This window comes from Hippocampus zosterae, chromosome 4 (assembly GCF_025434085.1).
Source record: "Hippocampus zosterae strain Florida chromosome 4, ASM2543408v3, whole genome shotgun sequence".
In the NCBI taxonomy this organism is placed as follows: Eukaryota; Metazoa; Chordata; class Actinopteri; order Syngnathiformes; family Syngnathidae; genus Hippocampus; species Hippocampus zosterae.
This window is the reverse complement of record NC_067454.1, coordinates 10,566,993-10,589,046: the sequence shown is the minus strand read 5'-3', so window position 1 is coordinate 10,589,046 and position 22,054 is coordinate 10,566,993. Positions and strand designations below refer to the sequence as shown.

General features: G+C 41.3%; 1 protein-coding gene across 5 annotated transcripts in view; it reads left to right on the top strand.

Moving 5' to 3' along the window:
• Positions 1–22,054, top strand: part of tln2a (talin 2a) — a 79,061-nt gene that overhangs the window by 19,376 nt on the left and 37,631 nt on the right. For 4 of the 5 annotated variants that reach the window (XM_052062814.1, XM_052062812.1, XM_052062816.1 and 1 more), the window contains exons 2-11: positions 900–964; positions 9,588–9,748; positions 10,214–10,311; positions 11,359–11,488; positions 11,748–11,900; positions 12,823–12,965; positions 14,753–14,880; positions 14,978–15,041; positions 15,129–15,233; positions 21,605–21,760. In XM_052062814.1, coding sequence (XP_051918774.1) covers positions 9,613–9,748; positions 10,214–10,311; positions 11,359–11,488; positions 11,748–11,900; positions 12,823–12,965; positions 14,753–14,880; positions 14,978–15,041; positions 15,129–15,233; positions 21,605–21,760 — 1,113 coding nt within the window. In that variant the 5' untranslated portion in view covers positions 900–964; positions 9,588–9,612. Of the gene's footprint in view, positions 1–899; positions 965–9,584; positions 9,749–10,213; positions 10,312–11,358; positions 11,489–11,747; positions 11,901–12,822; positions 12,966–14,752; positions 14,881–14,977; positions 15,042–15,128; positions 15,234–21,604; positions 21,761–22,054 lie in introns of all 5 variants that reach the window. The other variant, XM_052062813.1, reaches the window with a different exon arrangement.

The following is a 22,054-nucleotide window of genomic DNA, read 5'->3' as shown; positions in this document are numbered from 1 at the left end:
TGTAAAATGGCAATTTTAAGACTAATTTTAGGAGAAAAAAAAAGAACCCAAAAAGAAAAATCAAGTCACTTGAAAGAATGTACATTATGTTCATCAGTAGTGGGTGAGGAAATCCGGTGTTTCATGTATTCTGCACATTTTTTCATTTGTTTTTGTTTATATTTCGATGCTAGTATAATGAAAAGACAATCACAATCAATATCATTCATCACAATAATACCAAATTAAAGGGTAAGATGAGTGAAAGTGACCTTTTGTAAAGTAGATGGTGATTTATTATTTTTTTTAATTGAGCCTAATGTCATAATTGTTTAAAAAATATGCAGTATGTAATTAATAGGATTACATTAATTTAATAATTAAATAATTACATTTTTCCACAAAAAAAATGTAATTATTTAGCTGTTTTTTTTGTTGTTCTTGTTTTTGGTACTTCTTTTAATCACAGAAGTTGAAGCTGCATGCATCAACCAAAATGATGTACCGATACTTTTTTTGTATTGACTGGTAACACGAATGCCATAACAGAATGCCAATCCATTAACTGCCAATACATCGCACGAGGAGGTGACGGGAGAACAATGTCAATGCCGCCCACATTTATTTTCACCATGCCCTTTAGTCCAATATTACACCATTGGAGCACGACGGGACAGTTTATTTATTTATTTATTTATTTTTGGGGGTGGGGGGTGGTAAGCTTTTGCTCATGGAGAACCTCCTACTGTATTTGCATCAACCTGTTTTTGTTGTGAGTGGTAACACTGCTTCACTGACAATTACACCGCTGTTAATTGTCATGAAATGTCACTTCACTGAAGAGCTTGCATTCCAATTGCACGTTTAACGGCTAGTCGTACGCGGGTCAATATCTCAAAGTCCACCGTGTGTCGTTTCAGCTGTGAAGATCAGCGCACGCGCACGAAGAAGAAAGGCGGCCTTTTCCGTTTCAGCGATAAGGTAAGTTTTGCATGTTGCCACGTGTCGTCGCCGCAGATGGGATGCTTGAATGGATGGTAACATGAAGCTAATTGCTGTGAATTTAAACATTTCTCCAGTGAAACTACTCTTTGAATGTCACTTTTGTTTGGTTTTTTTGCAAATGGTTTCTCAAGCCCATTATAGTTCCACTTTATGATTATTCTATTAGCTTGTTTTGACAGTGCAAAAGAGTGCATTTTTAATCTTTGCTAAATGTGGTGGTGTATTTACAGCAGATGGTCTTCATGTGAACAGTCTAAACTTCCAGTATTTGCTTTCTATTTGTATGTGTTGATCAATTAGTTCCCAATCTTGCATTAATTGAAAAATATATCGTCACTGTCAGGCAGAAATCACCCATGTCCAACTTTGGTTAATCCTTTCAGGGACATCGGTTACTACAGTGGACAGCTTATCATGTTATCAAGTTACAGGGTGCCCTTTTGGGTCTCTGATTCTTTGAAAAATGTTAACGGTGTGTCTGCCAGGTGGTTAGCGCGTTTGCCTCACAGTTGTGAAGTTCTGGCTTTGAATCTCATCCCCGGCCCACCCTTGTGGCGTTTACATGCTCTCTAACTCTACTGTCCTGGTCTTGAGATTCCCAATGGAGGTATCACCCCGCATCATGTGTACTATTTCGGTTTTTATTTGGTGATGACGTGATGGAAAATCAATACAAACATAGATGAGTGTCTGTACTAATCCTAAATAATGTGACTTGCTTAAATACTGACGAATGACTGTTAGACTGCTGATTTGGGGTTGAGGGCATTGGTCCTGTTTGATTAAATCAGTGGATGAGGAAGACGAAAGCCTTTTCCTGCATTAAGAGAGAACACTGGTAGTCAGAGTGCATAGTTCATGTTTCGTGAAGATAATGGCTTGTGACTTTGCGCAGGGATTAAAAAAAAAAAAGCTCAGACAAGTAAGACTTGCAAGAAAATGAACTCATCTTTAAGTCTGTCTCGGTCCTCCTCAATAGTCTCGACTCATTTTACCTCTAAAATGAAGTCCGAGAGTGTTTGATTATCGTCACCCCCCTGGCATGCCTGCATAAGCTGACTCGGCAAGGTGCTTTTCACAGGCCAATTAAGCGGCCGCATCTGGTTCTCCAGCGCAGATGGGGTTGGCGTTCCAGCGGCGCATCTTCACTTTGCAGTCTTTTTAATGAGCTGACCTAACACACGTTTGTCCCCTGTCGGCTTCACTGCGTGGACGCCCCTCATCGGATCTGAGCCTTAAGCACTCAGGAGTGGTTGCTGTAAATGTACAATCCTTTTGATGTGACGTGTTGTGTTTAAAAAAAAAAAAATGCTGACAACACCCCCCCGCGCCCCCAGCGCCTTTTAATTTTTTGTCCTGCTCGTAAAGGTCGGACAAGGACCTAATTAGGGTTTGATATTCCTCGATTGAATTGTTTAACCACGGCTCGTTTCTTGTTGATGAACTTTACAATGGAACTGTATTGGGGGAGGGGGGCAGCCCTCCTGTTGTTCAATTTGGGCAATAGGGGAAAATAAGCACCACATAATGCGTCTCCAAATCTCGCCATTGAATCTCATAACACTTCAGCTCAGCAGGCATCCAAAGCAACTCTCCCCAGGGGTGCGATTAAAAAGTCAAATGGCTGTCCGTTCACTCAATGTCTTCATGGCTAGAAGAAGGCTTAGATTTCTTTGGGGGGGGGGGGGGGCATGTGTATTTTTGATTGAGTATAATAATTCCTTGAGTGAAAAACTCCTTTCTACGAATGGAGATATTTCTCCAGATCCTCACTGACAAGCTGACACTGAAGCAGAAAGTCTTGCTCACTGGGAGCAATTACCAGTGCTTGCAAGGACACCTCAACGGCAGATGAGTCGCTAGATCGGGTAACCGTCTGACTTTTGAGACTATCCTTAGCTGTTATGTGATCGGCAGACTCCCGTTTAGTGAATCACCTGCTCTTTCGGGTACTGTCGACGTCTTGTGAATGACGAGCATTGGCCCGCATGGCAGCCTTGTCTGTAACTTTTTTTCTTTTCTTTTTTTTTTTAAACTCCACACATCCACTTTTTTGGACCTCCAAAATCACAAGTTGGCACACATTGTTCAACTTCTCTGTGACAGTTTTTTTCCCTCAAACATGTCCATGTAGAAAAGCATTCCTCGTTTTTATTATTGTAACATCATTATCCTCATTGCTCAGATTGCAATAAGCAATATAATTGCGATATATCACTTTACAAATAGAATTCAAAGAGCTCTCGTTAAAACAGACAGCAGCAAGTAAACGGGTCAGGCTAGATCTGCATCTGAGCTCATTGTTAATTAAACCTAACAGAGACACAATGTCTTCATTACAATAAAAGTTGACAAATCTTGCAGCTTATGTAGTTTTTTTGGGAGGCGGGGGGCACGGCACATTATTGATTTCTATTGTAAGTTTTTTGCGTGACCTGAAAAGCTTGTTCACAGTTACATGTCCTCTACTGGCATTTAACTCAACTCAACTGTCTTTATAGAGCACTTTAAAACAACCACCGCTAACTGAGCTCCATAAAAGTGAAGGCTTGACTTCACATTCCCTCAGGTCTTCCTCCTTCCGCTCTCTTTTCCACCATCCAATCTTGTCACTTTCCAAGATGGTGTCTGTTTAAGCGTCCTTTTCCATTGGCTACCCTTGTGAGCAAAGTGGAGCACAATAGCGCGACGTTACATCAACAGTGCACTTGACATGATGCGTTTGTCTTTCTACACATGCGCGTTTGCAAGTCACCCCCTTAAGTCAACAAATGAGAACAATTATTTGTGTTTGCTTTGTTACTCATTCTTGTACTGACCTACATATGTGACGTGAGGGTTGCCATATGCTCGCAGTTGTATAAAACAAGTATGAACATCTGATTTACTTTGTTAACCAACACTGATCCGAATGACTGCATGAACACCATTTCATGACTGTCGTTTCCACTGTAGAGAAGACATACATACTTTCCTATCCCATTTTTGACATTGTGTATGTGAATTGCAAAACACATTTGACATTGCGTTTGAATGGACAGAGACTCCCGTTGGATGTGTCCTTGGGTTGAGCAAATAATCAGATTCAAAATGTAGTAGAATGTAATTTACAAACACCAAGCCAACCCTTGTGTGGAAAAAAATGGTTGGATGGTAGGTTTTATTTTTACATGTATGTATATTTTATTTATTTACGTATAGATTAATTGGTTGATTTCCTGTTCGGTGCTTAAGAAGTGCAGTCCAAATCTCATCAAACACAAAAAGTTGCAGTGTTTACGCCACAATTGTTTGGTAGAATTTTGTGAAGTTGTCAAAGTTAATGATTAAGAGTACATGCGAATGGGCAAACAGATTTTGATATTTTGTGGCTGAAGGGCCAAACATGTTTTGATGCGTGTTTGTGAATGGACAAATTTTTAGCAGGCAGGAGTGTCGACAAGTCTAGACACATTAGATGTGTATCGTATTTGAACGGACAGATGGATTTTGATAATGTGTATGTGATTGGGCATATAGATGTTTATATATGTTCCACCACCGATCGTGCATCTGTGTGTGATCCACCAAAAATCATGTTACACCAAACCCCTTTCATCATTTTACAGCACCTGCGCCACAACTTAGACCCGCTTTTATCTGGTCGCAGGGTCTAGTCTACTTTTGTTCACCAAATTGTCAGGTTTGCCACGAGGATGAGCGCCTATCTACAAAAATAGAGCCTCATGTCTACGTACTGTATGTTAAGTGACACATGTTTACCTAGTGTGTCTGCAAATGGCCGATTTTGAGGTGTGTGTGACTTGGCAGATGTTTACATTATGCATGATACTTTTGGTTTTAAAATTTGGCCTGCTATTGACAAATGTGCCAAAAAGATGGACTGCAGTTTGCATTTAAATCTCAAGCTGATTTCCTCCTGTGCTCGAGAGGCTTCACTGATTCGATTTCCTGTCCTTCCCAGTAAAATGATGGGGGAAAAGACAGAAAGAGACGGGAAGGATGGTGGTGAATGTTGAATCTGTGTTAGTTCAGACGGAGTGGTTAACAACTGTTTGCCAGCAGCATGAAACCTCACACTCATCACCTGCCTCACTCTTCCTCCGTCGTGTGCACACAAAGGCAAAAAATAAAAAATGAAGGACCATGGAGCGAACCATTACTGGCGAATGTGTTGTATTCTGATTTGAAAGACGTGTCCAGTGTAATGGCTCCATTTGCAGAGTGGAAATGAAATGTGAATTGAAGTCACGTCATAAATACTGAACAGGAGCCGGATGCCAATGTTTGGCTGTTAAAAAAAAGGTACAATAATAATAAAACAAATTGAAAATGGGCTCTTTAAAATTGCAGCCTACTCCCGCCTCATGAACCTGAACTGAACTGTGCGTGGGACAAAGACTGTAGCAGAAGTCTCCTGCTTATCTTATGTTTGCACAAACACTGACTCTGGAATACATCTGGCTCCTTCTCATCAAGTAGTTTGCCCAGAAATGCGGTCGATGTGACAAATATCTTATTGAGCTCATTTGACGTAAATACAAATGTATGAATGAATGTTCTTTGTCTATCCAAATGGGCAGACTGATATTTACATTTTGTACACTATTATCTCTAAGTCGGGGGTCGGCAACCTGCGGCTCCGGAGCCGCATGCGGCACTTTCGCGCCGTCCTAGTGGCTCCCTGGAGCTTTTTCAAAAATGTTTGAAAATGGAAGAAGATGGGGAAGGGAAATGTGTTTTTTGTTTGAATATTCTGCAGGACAAACATGACACAAACATACATAATGTTTTACAATGGTGTAAAAATGTGTCGAATAAATATTACATTTCTGTCAACAAGGATATGCATCATAGCCTGCAGCACACGTTGCTATGAGCAGGATGGGATGCCAGGCAGGTGGCTGTTGTAAGGAATGTGGAGGCCCGAGAGAAACATTTTTAAACGGTGCACATCAGCTACGATAGTTAACACACTGCAAAAGTGCGTCCCCTGGCTCAATCATCTTATTAAGGCTGTTGCTCATTATGGCATGCATGTGTAAGTGCGTGCATATGCGCACGTGTGCATAACGGGTCGATCATGGGAGATTGGTTGATCGAAAAGTAGATCGACGGTCAAAAAAAAGTTGGAAACACCTGCTCTATAGGATTTCATCTTCATTGTAAGGCTTTTAATTTTTTTGCGGATACAGACATATTTGTTTTTATATATTTTTTTGGTCCAATATGGCGCAATCAACATTTTGGGTTGCCAGCCCCTGTTCTAAGTGATACTCCTCAACTCACTTCAGCACCAAAATGCCACCAGATCGTGCCAAAGCAATACTCTCATTGCTTTGATCTGAGCACAAAACAGCAAATGGATGAGTTTTCAGAGAACAGCAGCCGGTAATGCCCCCTCCCCAACAAAAAATCCACGCATTTGTGAATGCTTAACTGTGAAAATGAAGATACTGTCTTCCACTAGCTTATATAGTCATGTGGTGTTCAAAAGGTTCACACTAATGACAACAGCTGCGAAGTGAATCATTTCCTTTGTTCTTTGCTTTGTTTCCGGAACTTCAAGCTCATCACCATGAAACCATTTGCTGTAATTTTCTTGTCTCCTTTTAAACTTTAATTGCGGTTGCGCGTCCTGCTGAAAATGATTAAACGGCAAGTTCTTATCTTTCTCTCTCTCTCCTTGGCCAAGTGGGTGTTACCTGAAGCCAGCGACAAAATGCTGCACATCTGCTCTCTGGAAACACACTGTTGTTTCGCGGAAACAAAATTATTGGCCAACCAGAGAAGGCAGATGGACTAATTTCCACAGTGCTCTGGCCCAGTTCATTTGCACAAACTAGGTTAGCGACATGCCCATTGCCAAATATCAAGTTGATGCGTTCTGGCTCGGGACCGGTGTAGAATGGCCTGCTGACTTGTGGGCTGTGCTATTATTGGATTAGAGGCCATGTTAGAGTAATAAGGTCTGGATGTGCTCTGCATCATTGATCTATTGAACAATGGCGGCTTGCTCCGGCTTTCTGTCTCCGTTCACATGTCAGGACTCATGTTGGCACTCTGCCTGTTAGAGGGAATTTGATCTATGGAGTCAAATGTTTTTGTTTTATTATATTACTATAGAGAGTAATCATAGTCAACTTTGCTCCTGCGAATTATAGTTTAGTGTTAAGTCAGTAGTTACGTACTGTAGCATTAAAATGTAGTAAGTCTCTCTGCTGCGATAAAATCATTTTCCATGTCTTTGAGCTTGCCTCAAAATGCAAACAGCGGGGGTAAGAAAAAAAGTAAGAATGCGCTTTTTAATGTGAGGCTGCAGCAGATAAAACAGTGTAGGTGTCACCCGGTGCATTTGGAAGACGAGCGAGGCTTTGTGCTGGCGGGTGATAGTGTGGAAAGAAGCTGACTGTTGGTTATTAATCATCACAAGAGTTATTAATTGTTCTCTCCTGGCACGTACCCTTTAAAAAGATGTACAATATGAGGGCTGGCTTGTGCTCTTTCCTGGACATTTGTCACAAAAATAAACTTGGAAAAAGTCAAACAAAAGAAAAGTTTCACATCCAGTCTTTTTCCATCCGCGTCGACTCAGAATCATCTGGCTGTCCTGTTGCACGGGCACACGGGCACACGCACACACCCAACACACACTATCCGTTTACCAATTCGTCTGCCACTTCGCAAATAGTGAAAGTCAACACACCTCTGTTCAAATGGCGGGTTTTTGTAATAGCAACAAATCACGGCGAGGTAAACCATTTAAAATCGTTTTGCGCCATTATTGTGACCGACAACTTGTATAACTCGCCCCCGCCCCCATCACCCTCCTTTTTTTGGAGAGGAGCCATTTAAACAACTGAGATAATGTTTCACAAGTGTGAACGCCCTCTGATAGCTGTAGACGGGGCTGTGTTCAGAATTAACCATCACAATCACATTCAAATTCATGTTAAATATGAGTCAGCACACACCTGCCACTGTTACAAGTGTGTGCGCGCACACACACGATAATATTATCCATCCATCCTTTTTCTGAACCGCTTTATCCTCACAAGGGTGGCGGGGGTTGCTGGAGCCTATGCCAGCTGTCTTCGGGCAGTAGGCGGGGGACACCCTGAACCACTTGCCAGCCAATTGCATGGCACACAGAGCTCACGCTCACACTTAGGGCCGCCACCATAATAATTTTTTATAATTAATTGTAAAAATTATTTTTTCCATTCACATTCAGGCGTGAACAAGTCACTCTATTCACATGTACACCTGTACATATGCAAATGCCTATCTGTCATTTAAGTGTACATATAATGTAAATATTGATTTGTAAAGTTGTGGTTTACTGTTTTTTTTTTCCGTTTTCACTGTGACAATCTTGCACACTACAAATATTCAGCGATTGGTAATTCCATTTTTGAAGCCGATGGAATCCCATGTTCAAGTACCCCGTCGTATTCTGTCGTTCGCCTCGCCACAGTGGGGTGTCAAGATTGGGCGACGGAGCGACACCTTCTCCCCCGGGTGCGAACACATATCACATAGGAAGCAAATTCTCCACGTGTGAGTCAGGGTCAGCAGCCAGACGGGCCAGAAGAGAGATCTGCCTGTCTCTTTTCCTCTGTGGTTCACCCATACTGACCTTTTACTTTCAACCTCAGACACAGAGGAGTCCTGTGGCTCCTTAGTGGTGTCCAGACAGAAAATACTCTGTGAGAGTGCTCGAAAATGTTATATGACAAGATAGCTGGCAAGAGATGCTTTTTGCTCGTTGATGTGTTAGCGTCATGCTAGTTGTGTCTGGAAGAAGAAGATGACATTTGCTCTTGATGGTAGGTGAGGTAGAAATGGTCTACCATAATAATGTACCAACCTTAAAGGTATACTTGAACAAGGCCAAATCTCAATCTTTGAGTTGTTTAAAACACAATTTTACCACATACTTATGCAGTGTACTTGGTTCAATAATGAAGTGACAGTTAAGAAGCAACATTTATTTTCTAAAACTCTTTTCAAGGTAATTTGTGATTATAATGAAAAGCTATCGTGTTTTTATTAAAATGGGGCATTTCTTTTGTTAAAGCACAGGTGTCAAACTCATGGCTCAGGGGCCAGATATGGCTCGTCACATCGTTTGATGTGGCCTGCGAAAGCAAATCAAACATGCTGACTTCTATGATGCTTGCAAAAATGTGTCCCACAATTTCAAATTCTCATGTGTAGTATATATGAGAGCTATTGTTTTATTGTTACCAAAACCCTCTTGACAGTAACTTAAACTGTAGTTGAATATACCATTATTCTTGACTTTTTTGTCTGGTTTCACAGTCATAACGGCCCTCCAAGGGAACCAGTAACTGTAATGTGGCCTGCGACAAAAATGAGTTTGACACCCCTGTGTTAAAAGATCAATCAATATTGGGGCAGCTACTTGGAATAGTATCCGTTTTGGTGGGGTGTCCGCCCCCCCGCCCCCAACTATTCAGAAGTGTAACAATCGCTTCACACCGCACAAATTAGTACTGCTTTCACAGGTGTTATTGTTAAATATTCAATGTGGAAAGAAATATCAGTAGTTTTGACGTTACTGTTCTTCAATGCAGGAGGTGAGCTGCAGCCCAGCCGGCCAACATGGTGGTTCTGTCACTGAAAATTTGCGTCCGCCACTGCAACGTGGTGAAGACCATGCAGTTCGAGCCATCCACAGCGGTCTACGACTCCTGCAGGATCATACGCGAGAGAGTTCCAGAGGCGCAGACCGGGCAGGGTGAGAATGCTGGAACTGTCATATCACTTGGCATGAGACAAAAGTATTGGGACACCATACCATTTCACATCTCCAGAGTGAAAATGAAGAGTGACGAGGTGAAGATTAGTTATTTGTGTTTCCATTAACAACATGTGTGAGGTCAAAGGGAGAGACGGGTCACCATATCTGGTGTAGTTGATTTTAAATGTGTCAGTGGTGGTTGTTAATAACCAAACTCATCCTAGCATGCCTTTAGGGGACCTTGCACACTGTGAAGTGTGAACAGAAAAGGGCCTTCCACAAATTGCCGCTACAAAGTATATAATTGTCCAAAATGTCCTGAAAATGAAGAATTGCGATTCTGGCGGAACTCAGAGGCCTTGCTAACCCATTCTTGATTGTTTATTGACGATATTTGTCCACATGGTTTCCTCACATTTTTTTTTTAATGACAGCACTAAAATTCTCACGTTTGTGCTCTAGCTTCAGATTATGGTCTGTTCCTATCTGATGAAGACCCCAGAAAAGGCATCTGGCTGGAGTCTGGCAGGACGCTGGACTACTATATGCTCCGCAATGGGGTAAATAACACCATTTGGATGTGTTATTATTATTACTTTTTTTTAAATAATTAAAGTACAAAGCAAAAGTGCTATAAATGAGTGTACCATCTACCATATTCATAGTGACATTCTGTTTAGCGATGCAGCTCAATAAACGAGAATAATGCATTGAGGAAAGCGTAAATTATTTCTGTAGTTCAAAAAGTCAAACTCATTTCGGTTCACAACACAAAATGAAATATTTCATGATTAAACGAATAAACAAATAAATAAACGTGGCTCGCAGCTAACAACCCCCCCCCCCCCCAAAAAAATATATATATTACTGTACCTAGGAAACAATCCATATGATTCTTAATGTGGAAGTTAGGTAGGAATATGCCTTCTGCAAAGTATTTTCTGGTGTTCAATGAAAGTGTGTAATGAATTTGACTTTTAGAATTGACCTGCAGGACTGAAATAAATGAACTTTTCTTGGATTCTTTGTGTGTGTGTGTGCGTGTGCGTGTGTGCGTGCGTGCGTGTGTGTGTGTGTGTGTGTGTGCGCGCGTTTGTGTGTGTGTGTGATCACTATGGCACTGCTAAAACAAAAAATCTTCTCTTCAAAATCAGTAGGCTAAGATCACCCCTATTCGAGGATCGCTAAATAGCTGTTGGGGAAAACTGATTCCACGAACTGAACTTAAAAGTACATTTTGGACAAGACATCCGCTCTGTTTTAATTTCATTTTTTTTTAATACTTGCCATCCACTGAGCTGCTCATGTTTTCTGCTCTAAATGCATCAAAAGTAGAATGCATGACTGTGACCAATCCTTCTCCACCGAATCTCCCCTCATTGTAATTGAACCGAAAGGAGGTAGCGGGCTGTGATAGGCAGCCGCTAAATTTGCTTTTTGTGTCTTCTATTCGCTCATCTCAGCCATGCGAGAACCTGGACCCATATGATCATTTTCCTCCGTGGGCACATTCGTTCTCGCTTTGTGCTTCATCGCTCATTCATTTCACTCCTCTCTATCTCTCTCTCTTCCTCTCTCTCCTACCTTTGTGTTCTCTCTTCTTGCAGGACATTCTTGAATACAAGAAGAAGCAGAGGCCCCAGAAAATCAAAATGTTGGACGGGGCGATAAAAACCATCATGGTGGATGACTCCAAAACAGTCGGGGAGCTTCTTGTCACTATATGCAGTAGAATAGGTACGACTTGGGCCGGCGATGTGATTTAAACCTCGAACCTGTGAACTGTCAGGCAGGGCGCGCTAACCACATCGCTCTCATGTTGCCTGGAGATACAAATACTAAATGTAATTTTCTATGAGTGTCAGCAAAGGGGCGTTTGCATGACTGGCCAAAAGCAATAAAAATAGTGAATAGCTCATATCATATTAAGAGAATAATAAACCGCAGTCCACATCGAAGCCATTGTGATCACTATTTCCTCTTGGTTTACCTGCAGGCATCACCAACTATGAGGAGTACTCGCTGATTCAGGAGATGGCGGAGGAGAAGAAAGAGGATGGGATGGGAACGCTAAAGAAGGACAGAACGCTGCTACGCGACGAGCGGAAGATGGAGAAGCTCAAAGCTAAATTGCACACTGACGATGACTGTGAGTTCCTTCAAAATTGTTGTTGGAGCAGGTTTTGAGAATCCTAATTTTAAAAGGTAGCATGCCAAATCGTTGCCGTCCTGGGAAAAACTCAAATGTTCACTTTTGTCATTTATTTCATTTTTACTTTAATGGGATGGCCAAAATGCGGACACCCCATTAACGTAATTTTTTTTAATTACAAAAATGGATAGCCTCTATGTGTTTTTCACAGCAACATGTTTTGTCAGAATGATTCAGGAGGCCAGGAAAATCATTCTGATCATTCTTGTCTCTCTGCAGTTTATCTAAAATCTGTAGTCTTCAGACATGAAGATGTTTTTTTTTTCTTTTTTACATTAACCCACAATGAATTGCAATTAATAATTGCACAAAGACAATTTAGAGCTGGGGTGTCAAACTCATTTTAGTCGCGAGCCAATTTGGAGTTATGGCTTCCCTCGGAGGTCCAATATGACAGCGAAACCACGAAATGATCACTTATACACAACAAATTAATAGATGACTAGATTTGAGATCACTCAAGTCAATTATAATAATTTGTTGAATTATTGTTCAAGTGAGTGTAAACAGGGTAACAAAATGATTGCAAAATCTCAACGTTGTTTATTACACATGACAATTTGACATTTCGGTACAGATTTGAGCAAGTTGACACACGTGATTTGCTTTTGTGGGCCACATAAAATGAACCCGCGGGCCGCATCTGGCCCCCAGGCATTGGGTTTGACACCTGTGGTTTAGAGCCTTCAATGAACCTGAAGCACATGCATGTTTAAAAAGTTTGCATTTTAAGAAGAACATCGTCACTATCCAGCCTAAAGGCTTCTTGTGCATGCAAGGCCAGCTTTAAATTCCTACCAAAATCGAATGTGCGTGCATCCATGCATACATATGAATGTTGTGTAAATTGTTTTGCCAGTGAATTGGCTGGACCACAGCAGAACATTCAGGGAGCAAGGCGTGGAGGAGAGCGAGACACTCCTGCTACGTCGCAAGTTCTTCTACTCGGACCAAAATGTCGACTCCCGAGATCCGGTCCAACTCAATCTTCTTTACGTGCAGGTTGGACCCCCATTCAGCCACATTAAAATAGGCATATATGTGTCTTGTTCCATCCAGTGCAAAAAAAGAAGAAAAAAAGGCAAAGTCTGTTCATCTCTTTTGTACTTAGTGGACCCTTCTTAGCATACCAGACAATGCTACTATTTGTTGTAAAATTTTGGAGGGAAGCCTTCAAGGAAAAGTAAAACACAACCAGAGTTGAACAATGCCAGGTTGATGACAGAACAAAATACTCACTCTGGAATTGTGCCGAGATCATGGCTGTCATAAAGGAAGAAAAAATGTGTATAGTGCATTAATGGGGGTTTTCCCCCTCCAATTTAAACATTAAAATCCAACAATGAACAAACTGGGAGACGGGTTCTGCATATTGTCTATTCACTTAGGTGGCAACCATGGCAGACTGATATTAGGATAGTAGCAAGTGGAATGTAGGACAAGGAAGCCTGAAGCCAGGGGGTGAGGTCATGGAGTACCTCACATTTTGTCAGCTGGATCTTGTAAGAAGTCGAGAACAGCTAGTAATGTGGCGCCGGGGTCTGGTTCTGCTTAGAAGTCTCTCCAGAATCACTGTAAGCGATTACATGCGGGTTGAGTCACTTTTAAGAAGTGGGTGAGATCATCTTGAGGAAATCCAGTGACGTTTTAGAAACTCTTTGCATACGGCCATAATTCAGCAAAGGGGGTGGTAGTTGGTTTCTCAGATGAGAAATCATGGGCAAAATATGGCATCTGTCGAACATTAAAAAAATAAAATAAAATACGTCGACGGCTCCAAAGACAGTGCCGAAGTGAGCCTAACTTGCCTACATGAGGTCAAATAATTTCCAACCTTATCTGATGAGATTTGCCTTGTCTGAATATGTTCAATAGGATTTTTCATGTGACAGGTAAACTGTCGGCAAATTAACGATTAAGTGAAATCTGAACAAAGCTGTTTTCAACATTCCATAAAAACCATAATATTCAGAAATTGGTCCTATTGTGACTCTGCAAATGCTGTTCCTTGCGATGCATCTGTCTGGTGTCTTCATAGAGTATATTTTCTTGATTTTAGTTAAAATTTTGCTTTGGTAACTTCTTTTTTTACCCTTGTAATGATGGTTAAGAATGTCAGGATGTTGAAACATTTCACATATGCACATCTTAATATCTGTGGGATTTCCCAAGGTATTGTAAAATTGAACCTAATTGTAAAACCTGGGTTGACTCTTGGTAAAACTTGCTTTGACGTTTGCATACGGTTGCACGCATGGCCGGCCAGATGGATAGCTTGACAGACGAACAAAGAGACGGCTACCGGACAGATAGAATGACTGCCAGATGGTCAGATAGAGAGAAAAAAAAAATGAAAGAACACAAATGTTCGAGGAATAGAACCTTGAGGGACTTCAAACTAGTGAAAAGTAGCAGGTCCATTTTTTTGAATGCAAGGTGAACCAAATAGTTTGCATGTTCTTCCTGTACTAGTTTACTCCATGTACGCCTACTTCCTACCATGTTTCAAAAACATGCCTGTTATGTTAATTGAAGGCTCAAATATTGTAATAGGTGTAACTCTGAGTCGTAACTGTTGTCTCTTTGTGCCCTATGATTGACTGACGAGCAATCCAGACCGTACCCCACTTCATCCCAGAGTTAGCTATGCTGATTCGGAGTAGACTGTGACGCTGACATTTTATCACCCTCGTTCTATTTGGAATAGTAATTCTCCATTTATGGATGTCAGTTTGGTGTAACATATTAACCACAAGGATTAACGTTAATGGAGTTTACTTCTCCTTTAGGCTCGAGATGACATCTTGAATGGTTCACACCCCGTGTCCTTCGACAAGGCCGGCGAGTTCGGCGGCATTCAGGCCCAGATCCAGTTTGGACCTTATATTGAGCACAAACACAAACCTGGATTCTTAGAGTACGTATCTTAATTTTACCTCACAGAAATGGCCTATCCACATGTAGAATCTTCTTTGCATTTTTTTATGTTATGGGTTCTTTTGAAATCTTTGTAGCTTGAAGGAGTTTCTTCCAAAAGAGTACATAAAGCAAAGAGGATCTGAGAAGAAAATTTTCCAGGTGAGGCCACGTGGTTATTTATTGATGAGGTTTTCTACACAAAACCAATCTTCCAAAAGTTTAATAAAGCTGCATTGTCACTTTCAGGAACACAAAAACTGTGGCGAAATGACAGAGATCGAAGCCAAAGTGAAGTACGTCAAACTGGCGAGGTCTCTGCGGACTTACGGAGTGTCGTTCTTCTTGGTGAAGGTGAGCTCACAACGGTTTGATTTCAAGGATGAAAAGCCAGCCTGCGGTTCTACCTTCTTAATGCATTTGAGTTAATTGAGGAAAGAGCAAAAAATTGCAAGAATGAAGTGGAAGACTTTTATCCCCCGAGTGACATCTTTTCTCTGAGCTTTTAGAGTTCAATGGATAAAAAGGAAGTTGAAGGAAATTATCCAGCTGGTGTCCGGGGTCCACTTTAACTTTTACTGCCTTTCATGTCCTGTAACAAATATCCCCGCTGATCGTTTTCCTTGCGCATGCAGTGAAAACCAGTCGAAACCATAAGAACACTCAAGGACATCTGCAAAATCCAACATACTGTACAGTAAAGGGATTTAATTTTTGAGCACGAAATGTCTCGTCCTCTTTCACCCACCAATGTCTTCTAATCAGAGAAGGTCTCCCACTCTTGATCTTATAATGCGATCGGAGATTATCGATTACCTTGACCATCTTAACATTTTATGACATATCATAGCACACTTGACAACACGTTTTATGGTGTAATATGGACACACGTCATGGAAATACATTATCAAAAGAACAGACCTCAACTGTGGATGAAAGAAGGTTATCAGCAGGTTCAGCAAAATCAAATTTAAGACTTTTTAAGCCTGAACGTAGGCACACTTATTTACTCAGGCTACCCTAATCTACAATATCCGATAGTGATATAATCAAGTCAAGTCAAGTCAACAGTATTTATAGAGCACTATCAAACAGCCATCGCTGCATACAAAGTGCTGTACATGGAGCAATGACACAGATTTTACTTTATTTTCTCAGTATGTTTGACCACAACAAAAATGTAGCAACAGCACTAGTAGGACACATAGTAGCAATTAGTTGGCTATTTTATTCATTGATTACTTGTAGTAGTCATAACGTCATATTTGCAACAGGCAACTTGACAAGGTTGGTTGGCTGCCTCGCCCCTTCCTCCCTTACCCATTTAAAGGTCCCGTATGTCATATGTCCAAAACTCAGTCAATTGTAATTGTTTTACTTTTCAAAGTGACTTAGTGATATAAATGTACCGTTTTGAAATAGACCGATTTATTTCAGTTTCCGCATTGACGTTCACGAAAAACTGTGGTGGCCCTAAGTGACAACATGGGAAATAATGAATTTTGTATGTATATTTTTTAATGAGTTCAAATTAGAGTTCTTTACGTTTAATGGTAATTCACATTAATTTACTCTTTTGGCCCATCTATCTACTGTCTTCATAGGTTAAGATGCCATCAAATTGAAGTTGTAAAATATACCGTACCCCTTGTAAAAAAGGAAATCCACATTGATAAATCCAAAATAATTGGCAGAAAATAATTGATACATATGCACTGCTTCTATTTTGATCTTGAAATTTACAAATCTCAAGCGCTCGCCTCTCGGCCTCGTCTCGGCTTTCACGTGGAATTCGCTCGACCTTTGTCATTTGGGGTCCGCCTTGAGTGTAATCTGACAGAGCGGCAGCATTTAAAAATAGACTGGCCTTCAGCGACCCCAACCTCATAACCCCCAAGAGACCCCACGCAACTGACATTCCCCTCCATAACTTTTACACAAGTGGACCTCTTGGCCCGACGTCACGTTCTGTCCATCTTTCTGTCCATCTGTTCGCCGTCTGCAATGGGGCTCATGAAATCTTTTTTTTTCTTCGGTTTCTTCTGAGAATAATCGTTGATTGGTAATGACAAATACAGTTTGTGTCTCAAACCGTTTCCCTCCCCTTTTTTCCAGAATTTCATATCTAAGGAAGGAAGGAACCCAAATTGGAAATGTTTTTGTTTTTTTTTAATCTGGGAACCAAACGTCTTTCTTCCTTCTTGTATTGTCATAACATTGACACATTGCATGACTAAAACGGCCCTTTGCCAAGAAATTGTTCTGCCTGTGTGACAAGAAAGAGAGTGTACTCTGATAACGGCAAACCCAATAAAAAGAAGTTAAAATATGCATAAAATAATAAGAATTTGAAAAACATGTGGATTAGATTAAAGGAGTTGTGATACGCATTTTTCACAATTTATAACTAAGTCACTGCTCAGCCCGCCCCTTCAACTGCACTGTGCCAAAGTGAGAATGACTTTCATGCTAGGGGGGTCACTACTTATTTCAGAAGGACATAAAAGCATCATGTGTATTTAATTTATTTTATTGATTTATTTTTTTTAAACTTTTGGAGGCAGTATACCACAATGAAATCGCTTTATTACACTTGTGAATTAAATAGTGGATGAGTGCGTGTGGTGTATGCAGAGAGCGCATTGCCAACCGCAAAGTTGCCAACTTCTTAGAGGATTCGTCTGCGTGGCGGTTTTCAAAAGCTAACGCTGACTAGCGCTTTTAGCTTTTGACTGTGAACAGTCAAATAGTCCACTTTCCATAATGTGCACCCTTCAATATGAAGACTATTCAATGTTTAATCATTTATTTATGAAACAATCACATGTGTCTCTCAGCGAGATCAAGGCTGTCGTTGGAGGTTTTAATCGATAGTGCGGGTAGCAGATGTATGAATACATCTCATCTATTTTCATTACAGGACTTAATCCTTTCTCTTACAGCAAGCATGTCCAAAGTCCGGCCCGCGGGCCAAATCCGGCCCGCGGTCGAATTTCATCCGGCCCTCGGCCCCTGTCATAAAATCAGTGCCGTCTGGCCCGCAGGTTGGGCGCAATGGAACACGTGTTGCATTGACTGAGGTTTGGTAGACTGGTGAGTGATGTTTCATAGAGTACTGTTTCCCTCTAGTGGCTAAATGAGTAATAGCATTCACTAAATGAGTAATAGCATTTAGACACTAGAGGGCAGTAGCACTCTATGAGACATCACTCACGGGTTAACAAGACATCACTCCGTGTTCATATTAACCTCCCAGTTTATTGAAATGGCGACAATCAACAGAAAAAGGAAAGTTGACTGCGAGGGACGACGATTCAAGGATGGATGGAAATTGGACAATTTCTTCACTGAAATACGCAACAACTGTGTCTGCCTCATTTGCCAAGAGACAGTGGCTGTTTTTAAAGATTATAATGTCAAGCGACATTACCAAACAAGACACGCTGACATGTACGACATGATTACAGGCAAGGAACGCATCGAGAAATTGAAGCAGTTTGAAGCTCGTTTAATCTCACAGCAGCAGTATTTTGCAAGAGCTCGAGAGTCAAACGAGAACACCACAGCGGCGAGTTACGCGGTACCAACGCTAATCGCAAAACGTTCCAAACCTTTCAACGAAGGTGAATTTATCAAAGACCACATGATGACGATGGTGAAGAAAATATGCCATGAGAAGCAGCAAGAGTTTGCCAAAGTCTGGCTGGCACGTAACACTGTGGCTCGCAGGATTGAAGAACTCTCAGCGGATATCAAACGACAATTGGGAGACCCAGGAAAAGAGTTTGATTTTTTTTCGCTGGCTTGCGACGAAAGCACAGACGCCTCGGACACTGCTCAGTTACTTGTTTTTCTGAGGGGAGTGGACAATGAAATGAACGTGACTGAAGAACTACGGGACCTCGAGAGCCTGAAAACCCAAACAAGAGGAACGGACATATTCTCTTCTGTTTGCGCTGCCGTGAATGACATGAAACTCCCGTGGAATAAAATTTCTGGGATTATTACTGATGGTGCACCATCCATGACCGCCGATCGAAGTGGACTAGCAACACTAATAAGTAACAAAGTAAGTGAAGAAGGAGGTAAAGCTGTAAAACTTAATTGCATCATTAATCAGCAAGTTCTGTGTGCCAAACATCTCCGATACGAACATGTTATGAAACCAGTGATAAAAACTATTAACTATATCCGCTCCAGAGCGCTATGCCACCGTCAGTTTCAACAATTTCTAAGTGAGATTCATGCGGAATATGGAGATGTTGTCTATTACACTGACGTGCGCTGGCTCAGTCGGGGTTCTGCACTGTCACGCTTCTATTCTCTTCGGCAGCAAATCAGTGAGTTTTTGGCTGAAAAGGGACAACCTATGCAAGAACTAAGTGACCCTATGTGGCTGTCTGATTTGGGTTTTCTGGTTGATATTACAAAGCACCTTAATATCCTCAACACCAGTCTCCAGGGACCAGACGCAGTCATAAGCCAATTATATTCACACATCAAAGCCTTTGGAATTAAGATGAAATTGTTTGAAAGACATCTGTCGCAGACCCAACCCAATACTGCACACTTTCCAGCGCTACAAGAAATCATGACCACATTCCCACAGAGCAATGTCAGTGCGCAAACAAGGATCTACGCATCAGCTATTTCATCTCTGGCTGAAGAGTTCAGACAACGCTTTCGAGATTTTGCAGCTATCGAGAAGGACATTGCTTTGTTTTCTTCACCTTTTTCCGTGGACACAGATGATGCGCCAGACCACTCGCAGCTCGAGCTCATTGAGTTGCAGTGTGATGCTGAGAGCCGGAGTCGGCACCAGCAACTTTCTCTCGGCAACTTTTACCGACAGCTGAATAAGGACAAGTTCCGAGAGATTCGAGCATTTGCTAAGAAAATGCTGAGCTTGTTTGGGTCGACGTATTCGTGGGAGAAGACATTCTCGGTTATGAACATAAATAAAAGCTGTGTGAGGACACGGCTAACAGACGATCACCTGCGAGACATTTTGCGCATCAATACCACTGCTTTTGAGCCAGACCTGCCCTTTGTGCTTCAATCCAGATCTCAATATCACCCGTCACATTAAGATCATTTGTCAGCTGGCAATAAGTCTCTGAATAAATGTTTAAGATCGACATCAGTCCTAAGTTTCATTCCAGAGTAAAATTTAAAAAGTTCAATCAACATTTATATTGACTGATGTCATATTTCAAATGATCCCTGCAGTTGTGGATATGTGTATTGTTTGTTCATTTCCCTGTTGTTCGAGTCAAAGGTTTTGTGACTATTGAAAAGTCATGCCGATACATTTTATGTTTCAAATGTTGCAATTTGCGCTCAGGAGAATCCTGTTTAAGAAAAAGTCAAGTGAATAATCAGTTGCATGTGATATAACTGTTTCGAATGAACCAAAAGAAATTATTAAGATTGTTGAAATTAAAATAAAAATAGAAATGTGAAACACAGACTGGCTTACTAAAATTTGTTGAACAATATTGTTGTTCAATGTAAAGAATGTCAGCCAAGGTCGGCCCCCCGACATTTTACCACATAAAATCTGGCCCCCTTGGCAAAAAGTTTGGACACCCCTGCTCTAGACCATGCATTTCCAAAGTCCGGCCCGGGGGCCAAATCCGACCCGTGTTCGAATTTCATCCGGCCCTCGGCCCCTGTCATAAAATCAGTGCCGTCTGGCCCGCAGGTTGGGCGCAATGGAACACGTGTTGCATTGACTGAGGTCTCGTAGACTGGTGAGTGATGTTTCATAGAGTACTGCTTCCCTCTAGTGGCTAAATTAGTAATAGCATTCACTAAATGAGTAATAGCATTTAGACACTAGAGGGCATCACTCACGAGTTAACAAGACATCACTCCGTGTTTATATTGACTGATATGTCATAGTTCAAATGATCCTTGCAGTTGTGGATTTGTTCCTTTCCCTGTTGTTCGAGTCAAAGGTTTTGTGACTATTGAAAAGTCATGGTGATACATTTTATGTTTCAAATCAATCAATTTGCACTCAGAAGACTTCTGTTTAAGAAAAAGTCAAGTGAATAAGCAGTTGCATGTGATATACCTGTTTCAAATGAACCAAAAGAAATTCTTAAGATTGTTGAAATTAAAATAAAAATGGAAATGTGAAACAGACTGGCTTACTAAAATTTGTTGAACAATATTGTTGTTCAATGTAAAGAATGTCAGCCAAGGTCGGCCCCCCGACATTGTACCACATAAAATCTGGCCCCCTTGGCAAAAAGTTTGGACACCCCTGTCTTACAGGCTGGAAATATAAACCCAGACGCATTGACATTGACGATATGAAAAGCATTTCAGTCACGTTTCCACTTAGGAGCCATTTTGAGTTTCCAGTCCAGGTTGACAGATGAATTATTTTGGTCGGCAGGCAAGAATCAAGCGATGCTAACAAAATGCGTCAAAGGCAAGAGCTGTGTGTGAGTTCATCCGTAGACACACATGCTCAATCCTATCAAATCCAATCGGAAAGCTGTGTCAACATCTCTCCTCTCCGAAAGAAGACAATACTCACGATTGACTGTGTAGTATGTTGTTAACTCTTTTGGAGGGAAAAAAAAATTGAAACGGCTCTCGGTATGGCGCGGCACAGTTCTACAGTTCACAGAAGTTAGCATGGTACATCTGTCCAACGTCATGTTTTCGTCATGTTTTCGTCATGTTTCCGTCATGTTTTTTATCGTACACAGGAGAAGATGAAGAGCAAGAACAAGCTGGTGCCGCGCCTCCTGGGCATCACCAAAGAGTCTGTGATGAGAGTGGACGAGAAGACCAAAGATGTGGTGCAAGAGTGGCCGCTCACCACTGTCAAGAGGTGGGCCGCCTCACCCAAGAGCTTCACCCTGGTAAGATAATTGTGTGTGTGTGTATCGAAATATAAATTACCGGTACATTTCAAAAAATATATACACTGTATGTATTTTAAAGTCGTTTTAAAATCATATTTAATAGTTAAATATTGAGGTACAAGTCGGACACTTTGGATTTGGTTAATGTACTCAAATTTCAAGTACCGGTAATAGATGGTTGCAAAGTCCCGCAAAGAAAGTCTGCCGTGCATGTTAACATGCCAGGCTTCTGCCTATTAAGTGAGACTTTTGGTCTTTGATTGTAAACTATGACTCAACGCAGTTCAACTC